General features: G+C 41.3%; 1 protein-coding gene and 1 pseudogene across 9 annotated transcripts in view; one reads left to right on the top strand and one right to left on the bottom strand.

Annotated features, from left to right (window-relative positions):
• Positions 1 to 14331, bottom strand: part of Mprip (myosin phosphatase Rho interacting protein) — a 155361-nt gene that overhangs the window by 108177 nt on the left and 32853 nt on the right. For all 9 annotated transcript variants that reach the window (XM_023700154.1, XM_023700155.1, XM_004640309.3 and 6 more), the window contains exon 2: positions 2369 to 2446. In XM_023700154.1, coding sequence (XP_023555922.1) covers positions 2369 to 2446 — 78 coding nt within the window. The remainder of the gene's footprint in view (positions 1 to 2368; positions 2447 to 14331) is intronic.
• Positions 9354 to 9859, top strand: LOC101565423 (annotated as a pseudogene).

Here is a 14331-nt window from a genome sequence, read left to right on the forward strand (position 1 = left end):
TTCACAAGTTTGGTTTAGTTCTGTTATTTCTTTGCTAATTTTTATCTTAGTTCATCTATCTCTCTGTGATAGTAAGGTGTTAAAGTCCCCCATTATAACTGTGTTATTGCTCATTTGATTTTTTCATGTCTATTAAAATTTGTCTTATGTAGTTGGGTGCTCATACATTGGGCACATATATATTTATGATTGTTCCCTTTTCCTCTTGCAGTTTTTCTCTAACAAGTACGTAGTACCCTTCTTTCTCTCTTTTAATCATTCTTGACATAGATATTGTCAGGAACCAAAATAGCTATCCTTGCTTTTTTCTGGGTTCCTGTCATAAGGAGTATTGTTTTCCATCCTTTAACCTTCATTCTATGAATTTCCTTTTGAGTCAAATGTGTTTCTTGTATACAGCATATTGTTGGCTTTTGTTTCTTGATCCATTCTGCCAGTCTGCTTCTTTTGACTGGTGCACTGAGGCCATTTATATTGATGATTATAATTCATATGCACTGGCTTATCTTTGTCATGTTATTTTCCTCCTGTAAGTTGCCTACTTTTCCCCTGTACTTAATTGCTCACTCTGCTTGTTGGTTCCTTTCTGTTGTTGTTCTTGAAGTTGTGGTCATTTCTGTCTCTTTCTAGAATATCTGTCAGTATTCCTTGTAGGGTTGGTTTGGTGATCATGAATATCTTCAGTTATTCTGTGTCATGGAAATATCTTATCTCTTCATTAAATCTGATAGATAATTTTGCAGGGTATATCTATGTGGGCTAGAAGTTGTTTCCTTTCATGACCTGAAATACTTTACTCCAAGTTCTTGATTTGATGATCTGTGTTGAGAAATCTGCCATGATTCTGATGGGCTTTCCGTTTCAGGTGATCTATTTCTTTTCTCTAACAGCTTTTATTATTCTGTTCTTTAGCTGAATTCTTGAGATCTATATTGTTACATGTCTAGATGTAGATTTATTTTGATTATGGCTCACTGGAGTTCTATACACTACACTTAATTGTATGTCAGATTCTTTCCCCATGCTTCAGAAATTTTCTGCTACTACTTCTGCAAAATCTTTTCATGTCATCTGTGTTGACACCTATTAGCCTTATATTGTTTTTCTTCACATCACTGTAAGAATTTTTCTTGAAAAATTGTACTGAGCAATTTTTTCATGATTCTTGTCATTTCTTTTTTTACATAAGAGATTATTTCTGATCTGATTTCTTTTATATCCTAATAGAGTGTTTTCTTTACTTCAGGTACTATCATTTCAGAAATTGCAATGTGTGTGACTTCCAAGTTTTTCTATGATCTTATCTCCCGGATTTGTTTTGGGTAGGCTAAAGGTCTGAGACTGCCTTTCGCTCCTTTGCTTTGACATTTCTCAAGCTTCCGATGTTTACCTAGCAGTGATGGTAGAAAGGTGGGGTGTAGGTCAGCAAGTCTCCCACAACAGTGGAAGAACAGGGTAGACTCACCAAAACTCTCATTGTGTGGGATTCAGTGTGGCTTCTGCCATAGGGGTGTGTGTGTGTGTGTGTGTGTGTGTGTGTGACAGCTCAGGAAAGCTCGGAAGATGATGAGGGTGGGCTGAAGCTCTGCAAGACTCTTGTAATGGTGGGAGGGCAGGGTAGGGTTCACGAAGCCTCCCATGACCAGGGGGAAGGGGCAGCTCAGCAGAGCTCCCACTAAGATGGGTACAGGGCAGGACTCACCAGGACTCCCGTATTTCAGGTTGTGAAAGGAAACAACTTCTAATCCACATAGATATACTCTGCAAAATTATCTATCAGATTTAATGAAGAGATGAGATATTTCCATGATAAAGAATAACTGAAGAAATTCATGATCACCAAACCAACCCTACAAGGAATAGCTGTTAGGTATTAGATAGCTGTTAGGTATCTGCCTGCCTTTGGCAGTGCTGGGAGAGGTGGCTGCATCTCAGCAAGGCTCCCACCCCACCCATCCTTTCATTAGTGCTCAAGTGTGAACCCTTGGCTTGGGAGAACTGTATGAAGCAGGGCCTTGGCACTGAAGGAACTAGAAGCCAAAATTAGCATAATGTGAATGTGAACTCAACTGCTCTTTTGCCTTTTCCATTTAACTGGTTTCAAAGTCAAGGTGACCCACAAATAGGCAACATCCACAGAAGAGCATCTCATTTTGAAGGGAAGACTTCGCACAACTATGAATAATTGACGCTTTTTGGTGAGACCTGTGAATGTGACAAATTGGGTATGGAGTTCCCTACTGATTCCTGACTTAGGGTTTCATTGTTCATCTTCTGTCTCCCTCACCCAGTCTGTCAATGTGCTCTCAGGTGGGCCCTTTCTCTCTCTGGTTCCTCTTGCCCTGAGGATTCACTCCAGTGTTCTTACCCGAGATCGGTGTACTGGGTTGTCAAAGTCAGTCCCATCTGGAGCCAGGAGCAGCCAGCCACCATAAATAGGTTTGGCCTAGAGGACAAAAGTAAAAAGAGGTCATTAATGGTCTTGACCAACATAAGAGAGAACAAGTCAAGTTGACAAGAAAGAAGTCACCTGCTTCCTAGTCTCCAAGGCAGATACCTGGGAGTGCAATGCAGGGGTGGGGGTGGAGGGCAGCATCTGGTGTGGAAAGGAACATAAAACCCTGCAAGGAGTCTGAACCCTACTTGATGAAATGCCTAAAGACATAGGCTACTTCCCTTATATTCCTGATTAACACACCAAGATCGGGGTGGGGGAAGGGACGACATTTTAGCCAGTGAGTATATGAGTGCTGGCATTTGCTAGGCAGCAGGAACATAATGTGAAAGACACAACCCAAAGCTCTTATCCTAAAAATGCAGTCAAGGGACAGGAGAAACATCACTGTTCAAAGCCTACAGCTGCCAAAGACACATCAGTTACCAGCAGCCAAAGGCAAGAAATACTCTAAGTTTTAACTCTTTCATTTGAAAGGTGAGGGTGTTAACAGTTTCAACTATATCACATGAAATGTATACAAGGACTGATAAAATGAAATGCAGATAAAACCCTGCATAGGAAGATAAAATAATGTAGTCACTTTGGAAAATAGCTGAACATTTCTTTAAATGCAGAATTACCATTAGCCTTCACAATTCCACTTTTAGGTGTATTAATCTAAGAAAATAGGAGCTCAAATACAAACTTGTACTCAAAGGTGGTGCGTGTGTGTGTATATGTGTGTGCGTGCACGCACCCCCAGAAATGAACCCAGGGCCTTGCACTTGGCCAAGCAGGCTCTGTGTTGCTTGCTGAGCTACATCCCCAGGCCCAAGTATTCTTAACAGCAATGTTCACAACCACTAAAAAATGGTAACAACCCAAATGTCCATCAACAGCTAAATGGATGAACAAGACATGGTCTATCCATTCAACAGAACATTAACCATAAAAAGGAATGAGGTACAGATGCATTCCATAACATACATGAACCTTGAAAGCATTAGCTAATTGAAGAAGCCAGGGGAAAAAGCTCTCATACTACAGAATTTCAGTTGCCTAAAAGATCTAGAAGACGCAAACCCATACACCAGAGAGCACACTGTGATTCCCAGAAGCAGAAGGTAAGGGTGAAGTTTCTACTAACAAGTATGGGACTTCTTTGGGGGAGGGTGATAAAAATACTCTCTAGGGGGGCTGGAGAGAGAGCTCAGTAGAATAAGTGCTTGCCTAGCAAGCACAAGGTCTTGAGTTAGATCCCTGGTACCACCAAAAAAAAAAAAAAAAAAAAAAAAGATTCTCGAATGGGACAGTGAAGAAGTTACACAACAATGTGAACAATCAAAAAAAAAAAACACTGAACTATGTATATTAAAGGGATGAAATTTATGGTGTGTGAATTATATCTCCATAGAAACTATATGTGGAAAAATCATCACTGAGCACAGTGTCTGGCATAGGAAAATGTCAATAAATGTTGAGCATTTTTATGCTTTTACTGTTCACAAATTCCCTATTTCCTCAGGCCCTGGCAGTGAGAGCTCAACTGAGTGAGAAAAACAGGACAGACACTAAGAGGTCCATCTCCCTTCCTATACACATAACCTGGACAAAAGAGGGTGAAAAAGGTACAACCAGACCAATATATTGACCACCCTTTGGAGGGCAGCAACACAAAAGAAAACTAGAAGACTTGACTGATATTTACCCCTACTTCTCTGTTAAGCCTTAGAGGTCCTCTTAATATGCTATTTATTTAACTCTCTAAACTGGGAGGTCCCATCACAACACCTCATTCAGCTATTACCTGTGACTCAAAGACAGTAGATTTCTTGCTGGAAATCACACAGCATCCAGGGTACACCAACAACCCTTTTCTTTCTGCAGAACCATTGAGGCTCCTGAGAGCACCAACTTTTTCTATTAGTAGACTGGGTAAGTGGGCCTGTGCACATTGTCTGGCATATAACACAGCAATAAATGTTAGGCATTATTCTATACTTTTTGTCAAAGAATCCTTTATGTCCAAGGAGGTTGGGGTGGGCTGTAGAAAGAACGAGCCTTGCTTTGCTGAAATAGAGGAGTAGGTACTATAGAGAGCCAGGGATTAGGCAGACAGGGCCCAGGTGGGCTCAATGGTTCATAGAATGAAACCCCACCTGGGAAGGCAGGGGCAAAGAGTAGAGATCCGTTTTTTCTGAGAACACCAGTAGTGCCCAGCTAATCCCCAAGAGGGTAAGCCTATTTACTCTTTACTTGCACCTAAGTGACCCTGTAGAAGCCCACTTATGGCCTGGAAAAAGTTGAAGTCAGCCATATAACTAACTCCTTGTGTGTAACCAGACTCGCTGATCCTGTGTAGCTCTTCAACTAGCCCACAGGCCTACCTGCAAAATCCACAGGATAGACTAGAAAGCATCTCTTCATCTCTACCTGGTCAGACAATGTACCACTTTCCTGGTTTCTGCTGCAAGGGTTTGGAGTGACATCAAATCATCAGCTTGCATATACCTGGTACCAAATGGGAGTTATAGGAAAGTAGGGAGCTAAAAGACTAACCCAAGTTTCCTCAGTAGTTGGGTGTGGTGGTGCATGCTTATAATCTCCTCATTCAGGAGGCTGAGCCAGAAGACTGCTGTGAATTCAAGCCCAGCCTGGAATACATAACAAGACCCTGTCTCCAAACAAACAAACAAACAAAAAACCCAAAGTCTTATTTCCAAGTTCCCTCAGAATCCAGGCTACACTCTCAACCCAGCTATGTCCTTTCTGGCATTGATATTCACTGTTGAACAAATGCCTGCTCAGGCCTAGTGTATATACAGCAAAGTCCTGAATGCTGCACACTAGGTACATATCAGCACCACCAATCACAAACCCTGATACACATCACAATAAAGGGATATGAGTGACAGCCTAAGTGAATGAAGAGTAGGGCAATAAGTAAGGACTCTGGGAAGAAGAGCTGGCTGGGAAGGAGATCCACTGATCAAAAGCACTGACTAAGACACAGAGAGACACAAGTAGCATAGTGGTTGCCTTGGGTTGAAGGCCCTGGGAGTGATAGTTAGGGGTGCAGAGTTTCTATTGGAGATTATGAAGTGCTCCTAAAAACAACTGTGTAGTTGGCTGTACCTCTTTGGGAATATATTTAAAAATCACTCTTTCGTAATACTTTAAATGGGTCACTTATATGGTATGCATTTTCTCTCCATAAAACTGTTCTTAAAAATTATTTACCAAGATCATGTCAAGCAATGGGGAAGAAAGATAAAAGTATTCATGGGTTCTCTGCCCACAAACAATGATCTGAGCTGAATCCTCCTTAGCCCAAGTGACTCTGCCCCAATCTGATGAGGGAAACTTCATTCCAACACAGGGTGACAGAGGTTACAAAGTCAACGACTGGATTCACTGACTTGCAGGAAGAAGTGGAGAGGGCCAGGTAAGCCAAGGGGCTCAGGAGGCCCACAACACAACAGGGCATGAGGTGGAGGACCTGGAGGATATCCTAGAGAAGTGGTGATGAACCTATGGTATATGTGCGACAGGAGGCTGTTTATCTCTGAGAGCTCACCACTGTTGTCCTAGAGACAGTCATGGAGGTCTGACCTGGTGTCTACAGCTAGACAGAAGGAATCCTGCATCCCTGTTATGCAGCTTTAGGGCCATAAAGACAGGGAAGGGGACAGTCAGCACCCAAGAGGCAAGCACACCCACCACACATACCTGCTTCCCACATACTCGCAGGTCTCAGTGGAACGCTCTGTCAAATAAGGCCACAACTAGGAGCCAGCTTTCATCCTTTAGTACTTCCCACTGAGAGCAACTAGACTGTTGCCAGCCCACAACCCAAAGCACCCAGCACTAGGACCCACATACTGGCACATTTCAGTGGCTCTACCTCTCCCAATAACCCTGCCAAAGGGCCTACTGCTTACTGTCTTCCCAGTTCTCCAACCAACCTCTTTACCTGGCAATCCCACTCATCCAGAAAGGCCCCAAGTTCCTTCCTTGAGAGGCTGTCCTATGTCAGCATAAGGTCAATCATCTCATCTCTATAAAAATGGAGCTGGGAAGATGGCTCAGTAGAATAAGCGCTTGCACCCCACTCTGCTGCATAATGTTCCAAAAGGCAGGGATGCCCCAGCTGCATCTTCCATCCCAAGGCAAGTTTACAGAAGGAAAGGGAAGAGAGGGGAAAAGAGAGGAAAGTCAGTCAGCTGCAGTGTGCAGTAGGTCCTGGATGCCAGCTACTATCTTTCTTCAGTTTCCTTCCCCTCAGAGAACCTGCAGATCTGACTTGGCTACCTTACCTTTGTCTCTAAGCATGGGAAAGAACCACTGTCCTGCGACTATCTAAAAATGTTATGTCCTCCACCACCACAAAGGAACCGCCATGTCAGTCCAGAGTGCCAAAACAGTGCCAAGAGACAACCCAAAGGAAGCTGGCCAGTAGCGAAGAGCACTTTGGGCACAGAGTTGCATGCTCAATCCTGCTTTGTTTTGTTTTTTGGCTGAGTGTCTGAAGGAAGCAAGAGAAGCTGGCACCTGCTATTCACAGTGGGACCCCAGCAGGCTGCAAGGACCCACATATAGGATAGGGCCTGAAGTTGTTTCAGGCAGCCTTTCTCACATAGTCCCTCCACAGGACACACATTGCTCCAGCCCCACAGGAACGCCACTATAATCCTGGAGTGACTTCCCTTCCAAAGCAACTTATTTCTCTTGTGACCTGCAGAAACCAGAGATGGCACTTTGAGCTAGTCTCTGAAGGGGAATACTGAGGGCCTGGGGGTATTCTTCAACCCAAAGGTCTTTTTCTCTTCTTCCTCCTCCTCTTCCTCTTCCTCCTCCCCCTTTCCCTCCTCCTCCTCCTTCTCTTCTTCTTCTTCCTCTTCCTCTTCTAGGGTCTCACTACATAGATTAGACTTGCAGTGATCCCCTTGTTTTCAGCCTCTCAAGTACTAGGATTATAGGCATGCACAACCATGCCCAGTCTCCAAGCACCCTGGGGACAGGGCCAGCACGGCACTGGGGATCGAACCCCAGTCCCTGCATCTGCCTAAGCAGGCATTTTAATCCAGCCCTCCAAAGGCCTTTTAAAAACAGACTTGTCGGGCTGGGGAAGTAGCTCAGCACAGTAAGTGCTTGCCTGGCAAGTGCAAGGTCCTCAGTTCAATCCCCAGTGCCGCAAAAAACAAAAAAATAAAAACAGACTTGTCAGACAACAATATGTAATATATTAATTATTGTGACTATCCTAACCTGTTTTGAAACTGTCTCATTGCTATTTGTTTCTCAATAAAATGAAAAAAAAAAAAAAAGAAAGAAAAGAAACCAATCAGCCAAATTCACAGATAAAATAAATAAAATAAAAACAGACTTGTCATAGTAATTAAAGCTTGGAAGCAACCTACATATCTATCAACAGATGAATGAATAAAGAAAATGTGGGCCGGGGAGATGGCTCAGTGGAATAAGCGCTTCCCTGGCAAGCACAAGGGCCTGAGTTCAATCCTCGGTTCCGCAAAAATAATAATAATAATAATAATAATAAGAAGAAGAAGAAGAAGAAGAAGAAGAAGAAGAAAATGTATTTATACACAGTGGAGTACTACTCTATCATGAAGAATAAATCTGAGGCATTTGTAGGAAAATGGTTGAACCTTGAGACTAAAGGGGTCCAATAGCTATAGGGAGGGAGGAAAAGGTTAAAAAAAGAAAAATGTCATGTATATGCACCAAATCCCTATGATAAATGTAATTATTATGTATTACAAACATGTACCAATAAAAATAAATGGGCCGGGGAGATAGCTCAGTGGAATAAGCGCTTCCCTGGCAAGCACAAGGGCCTGAGTTCAATCCCCGGTTCCGAAGAAGGAAAAAAAAAGAAAAAAGAAAAAAGAAATAAAAATAAATATTTAGAGGGCCGGCCAAATAGCTCAGCGGATTAAAGTGCCTGCAAGCAGGCACAGGGGCCAGGGGTTCAATCCCTGGGCCTGTTGCGCTGGCCCTGCCCCCAGGGTGCTCTGAGATGGCAATTGAGACTGGGCCTGGTGGCATCTGCCTGTAATCCCAGCTCTCGGGAGGCTGTAAACAGGAGGATCACTACAAGTCCAATCTAGCAGTGAGACCTTGAACACCCTGTAGACCCTCCCCTAAAAATACAAATAAATAAATAAATAAATATTTTTTTTAAAAGCAGAAGCTTGAAACCTCTACCTCCTGGAAGATGGGGGGGGCACGCATAATTCTCCTTATTCCTCCAGCTAAGTACCCCATCATATCTTCCTTCAGCCAACTGCTACAAATTAATACCCCAGACACCATGATTAAAACAAACTAAGAAGACTAAAAGCAGCAGCAGAGGACAGACAGACCAGACCTGAGGACCTCAGGAAGGGCTTTCTTCTTCTTATAGTCATCCCAGACTGGGTACTTGAGAATCAGACTGGGTACTGGAGAAGCTGATGATCTGGAAACACCAACATGAACTAACAAATTCCAACAAGTGTGCTCTGTAGCTGAAAGGCAGATATGGCAGCCAGGTAAGACAGAAAACACTTAAGAGATGAGACAGGAGAACTGCAAGTTCAAGGCCAATCTAAATTACAAAAAGAAAAAGACAAAATGAGAGGAGTAGAAGGGATGGGAGAAGAGGGAAAAATACTAGACAATCACCATCTTCCTTCAGCCAATTGCCACAAGCAACAAAGAGCCAGACACGCAACCTTGCCTAGCTGCAAAAAGTACTCCAACACCATTCCACAATGATGTCAAAAGACACCAAGTAGGCGACTGCCCCTTGGTAGGCTTGCGGGACCTTGTCTGCTCTGTGCTCGCTCTGTAAGTCCTGCTCTCTTCAGGAGGTTGCTCTGCACACTCTGTGTCCCTGCAACCACCGCGGCGAAGATGGCCTCAGGAGTACAAGTTGCTGATGAAGTATGTCGCATGTTTTATGATATGAAAGTTCGGAAATGCTCCACACCAGAGAAAAATAAAGAAAAGAAAGAAGGCTGTCATTTTTTGTCTTAGTGCAGACAAAAAGTGCATCATTGTTGAAAAAAGCAAAGAGATCTTGGTTGGAGATGTGGGTGTGACCATCACCGATCCCTTTAAGCACTTCGTGGGGATGCTTCCTGAGAAGGACTGTCGCTATGCTTTGTATGATGTAAGCTTTGAGACTAAGGAGTTCAGGAAAGAAAAGCTGATGTTCTGTTCTTTTTGTGGGCTCCAGAACTGGCCCCTCTGAAGAGTAAGATGATCTACGCTAGCTCCAAGAACGCCATCAAAAAGAAGTTCCAAGGCATAAAACACCAATGTCAGGCAAACGGGCCAGAAGACCTCAACTGGGCTTGCACTGCTGAAAAGCTGGGTAGGTCCTTGACTGTAGCCTTTGAAGGGTGCCCCGTGTAGCATCATTCCAATGCCACAGCCGAAAGCTTCCGTGTTAATGTCACCCTCTTGCTCAATAAGTAAAGCAAATGCACTTACGCCAGGGTCTCCCTGAGGGGAGCTGTCTTGTCATCTTAGAGTAAATATTCTATAAACCTGTGCAAATGCGGCCCTAAATAAACCTAGCATCCAAAGTGTAAAAAAGACACCAAGTAGAAAGCCAGGATGTTCATCTTTATCCAGTGATAATAAGTTCCCTTCCCTTTCCAGGACATAGTATCAGAAGTGTCCAAGTGGGGAGTCAAGATTCCTGCCATTGCTTGACTGTGACAATGGTAAACCCTCCTGGCCTCAGGAGTTAAGGGAGGCTGAAGAGGGTCCCTGGGACCCTTGGAGCAGTGTCAGAAAAACCAACCAAAAGAAAAGGTTAAATGACACCCGGAGTTACACAACAGAATAAAAAAACATTCAGATCTCTACCTAAAATCACCATCATACCAAGAACCATGACGGTAACAAATTCAATGAGCAATGACAATTGGCAGAGGTCAACGCCAAGAGTAAAGAAACAGAGTTATTTAATATTTAAAGATTTTAAAGCAGGGAGGATACAATGCTTCAACAAAAATTGTGTTTGAAATAAATGAAAAACAACAACCAAAAAAAAAAAAAAAAAAAAAGAAGATAAAAAATCAAATAGAAGAACCAAACTAAAAATACAACAGAAGCTGAGCATAATAGCACACACCTGTAATCCCAACAGTCAGGAGAATGAGGCAGGAACATCACCATGAGTTTAAGGCCAGACTAGCTATATAGTGAATCTAAGGTCAGACTAAACTACACAGTGAGACCCTGTCTCAAAAAAACGAAAACAACAAGAGAAATAAAGAGCTCAAAGATAGGCTAAAAAGCAGATGGTGAAGACCAAACAATCAGTGACAGCAAAAAGAAAATTGGAAAAATAAACGGAACCACCAGTTAGCTTACAATAAGTTATAACATTAGAATGTCTAAAGCAGTGATGGTTAAACTTTTAGATCTTTCATTATAATTATCAGCCAGCTGTGACATGTGTATCATAAAGTTTACCATCACTGGTATTGAGTAACCATGAAAAAGAAATTTTTTGTTGTTGTTGTTCCTTTGAAGCAGGTTATCACTATGTAGTGCAGGCTGGCCTTGAACTCACTTATGTAGCTCAGGCTGACTTGGAACTCATGGTGATCTTCCTGCCTCAGCTTGTGGAGTGCTGGGATTACAGGAGTAAGCTACCATGCTCAGCAAAAATCTGCTGACATACTTTGAAAAAATAAAACAAAATTCTACAAAAATTAAAATTAAAAAAAAAGCTCAAGTAACCCACTGAAAGCAGGAAAAATAAAAATATAAAAACCAGAGACAATGAACAGAAAACAAAACAAAAAATTATACCCTGGTAATAATAACTATATTAAATGTGAATGACCTAAATTCACCGATTAAAATACAGAAGATTGGCAGATTAGATTTGAAAATCGCCACACAACACTGTCTACAAGTAACACAGCAAATACAATGATTACAGGCAGTTGAAAGTAAAAGAGGGGTGGGAGATAGCTCAGTAGAATAATCGCTTGCCTGGCAAATGCAAGGGCCTGAGTTCAATCCCCAGTTCTGCAAAAAAAAAGAAAGAAAAAAAAAAGAAAATCCTTTTGCCTTCCGCCACAGCAGCCATGAAGAAGAGTAGCCATGGCCCTCCACTATCCCACAGCCATGGGCCTCAACAAGGGCCACAAGGTGACTAAGAATGTGAGCTAACTCAGGCACAGCCGCCATCATGGACGTCTCACCAAACACAAGTTCGTGCGGGACATGATCCAGGAGGTGTGCGACTTTGCCCCCTATGAGCAGGTGCCATGGAGCTGCTCAAGTTCTCCAAGGGCAAGCACATCCTCAAGTTCATCAAAAAAAGGGTGAGAATGCACATCCAGGCCAAGAGGAAGCGTGAGGGGCTGAGCAACATGCTGGCCGCCATGAGGAAGGCAGCTGCCAAGAAGGACCGAGCCCCTAAGAAAGAAAAGAAAGTAAAAGAATGGAAAAGATACATCTTGTTAGTCAGAGGACAACAGAGTTGTTGTATTAACATTGAACAAACAATCCTTCAGCACAAAGAAAACAGGAATATTATATGATGATAAAGGGGCAAATTCATTGACGTAGGAAGCCTGAGTGTGTATGCACCAAACCACAGAGCTACAAAAATAACATGAAATAAACAAGTCAATTATTACAGTTGTAAACAGCAACATCTCTCAATCTTCCTGAGAAAAACAGTACCTTTTTGGGGGAGGGAGGGGGGACAACAGGGTCTTCTTACTATGTAATTCAGAATGTCCTCCAACTCACAACAATCCTCCTGCCTAAGGCAGGACTACAGGCATGTACAACCACACCCAGCATCAAACAATGCTTGAACAACTGATGAATAAAAAAGATAAGCAAATCAACAAGACTACAGGAAAAAAATCAATAACATCATTGTTACAATCTGAATGTTTGCCCCTCTAAACTCACACTAAAAATTTGGTTCTACTGGAATAGTAGTAACAATATTAACAGACAAGAGGTAATTAGGCTATGAGGGTATCCCTCATGGAGGGGATTATATAAGGGCATTATAAAAGGACAATTATAGACCTCTTTTGTCTTTTAGCCCTGTTGCCGTGTAATGATAGTGCAAATGGGCTCTTTCCAGATGCCAGCACTTTGATCTAGACTTTCCAGCCTCCAGAATAATGAGAAAATAAATTTCTCTTCATTGTAAGTTACCCTGTCTTGAGTCTTCTAACACAGAACCACAAAGGGACTAAGACAATCATCAACCAACAGTCTGACATTAATAAAACAGCCTGCCAAATAACAGAATACATATTATTTTGAATGCCCACAGAATACACATCAAGGAAAGGTCATATTCTGGGCCATTCAAAATAATAGATTAAAATAACTGAAGTTCTCTGATCACAATAAAAACAAATTAGACATTAGTATGAGAAAAACAGGAAATTTGTAAATTAAACCATCTGCAGGTTAAAGAAGAAATCTTGAGGAAAATATTTTCTAAAAAATTGAAAGAGCAAATAAATAAAATGTATCAAAACTCATGGGCCACAGCTAGAGCAATGCTGAGATGGAACTGTACAGAATTTAAATGATCACATTAGAAAACAAGAAAGGGGGTTGGGGAGATGGCTCAGTAGAATAAGTGCTTGCCTGACAAGTGCAAAGTCCTGAGTTCAATCCCTGTCACCACCAAAAAAAAAAAAAAAAAAAAAAAAAAAAAAAAAAAAAAAAAAAAGAAAAGAAAACAAGAAAGGTCTCAATATATGGTGTTTCATTTCAAGAACCTAGAAAAATACACAAGGCAAGGCAAGAGAAAAGACAGTAGTGAAGAGTATAAATCAATAAAACTGAAGCAAAAACAATACAGTGAAAGAAATAAGGATCTAGTTCTTTGAAAAGATTGAAAAAAAATCAAATCCTGCAAGATCAGCAGAGAAAACGCAAAACTTAACAGTGTCAGAAATTAAACAAGAGCTATCACTATAGATCCTTCAGACATCATAAGAATAACAAGGGATACTATAAATAGTTTTACAAACATTAATTTGACAACTTAGATAAAACATTCATTTTGCTAAAAAAAAAAAAAAAACAGGCAAAATTCATATTACTCAAAATACAATATGTATTCCACTCTTATGATGCTGTGACTGTTAAGGAAATTAAGTATGTAATTTTAAAATTCCCAAAAAAGGAAATCTCCAGACCCAGATGGTTTTAGTAAAAAATTTTACCAAATGTTTAAAGAATTCAAAGTTAACTTCAAATAGTCTTTTTAAGAAAAAACTTTCGTTTTGTGAAGCTACCTGACATCAAAAACAAATAAATATAAAAGAACTATTGAGTATCTCTCATGAATAGAAAAGCAAAACCCAACAAAACATTAGCAAATAGAATTCAGCAACACAATTATGAAATTATATAATACGACTAAGTACAGTTTATTCCAAGGATGCGGACTTAATGTCCAAAATTTAATCAATGTAATTCATCATAATAAAGGGCTATAGAAAAAAAAACCCATATAGTCTTATCAACTGATGCAGAAAAATATGAAAAAAAATCCAACAATCATTCATGATTTCATAAATTTTTCAGAAACAGTGAACCTCCTCATCTTGATATAGAACATGTATTAAAAAAACTTTTAGAGAAACCTCTAAAACACAGAAGTAAGCAATTGAGCTGGGCATGGTGGTATACACTTACAATGCTAGCACTCTGGGAGGCTGACACAGGATGATTACAAATTGGAGCCCAACCTGAGATTTAGTGAGGCTCTGTCTTGAAATAAAGAACAAAAAAAGAATGGGGATGGAGCTTAGTGTGAAAGCCTTATAACAGAGCCCAGGAGAGACAAAGGGGAAGGGGAAGGGGAAGGGGAAGGG

Source organism: Octodon degus, unplaced genomic scaffold (genome assembly GCF_000260255.1).
Source record: "Octodon degus isolate 3935 unplaced genomic scaffold, OctDeg1.0 scaffold00122, whole genome shotgun sequence".
Lineage (NCBI taxonomy): Eukaryota > Metazoa > Chordata > Mammalia > Rodentia > Octodontidae > Octodon > Octodon degus.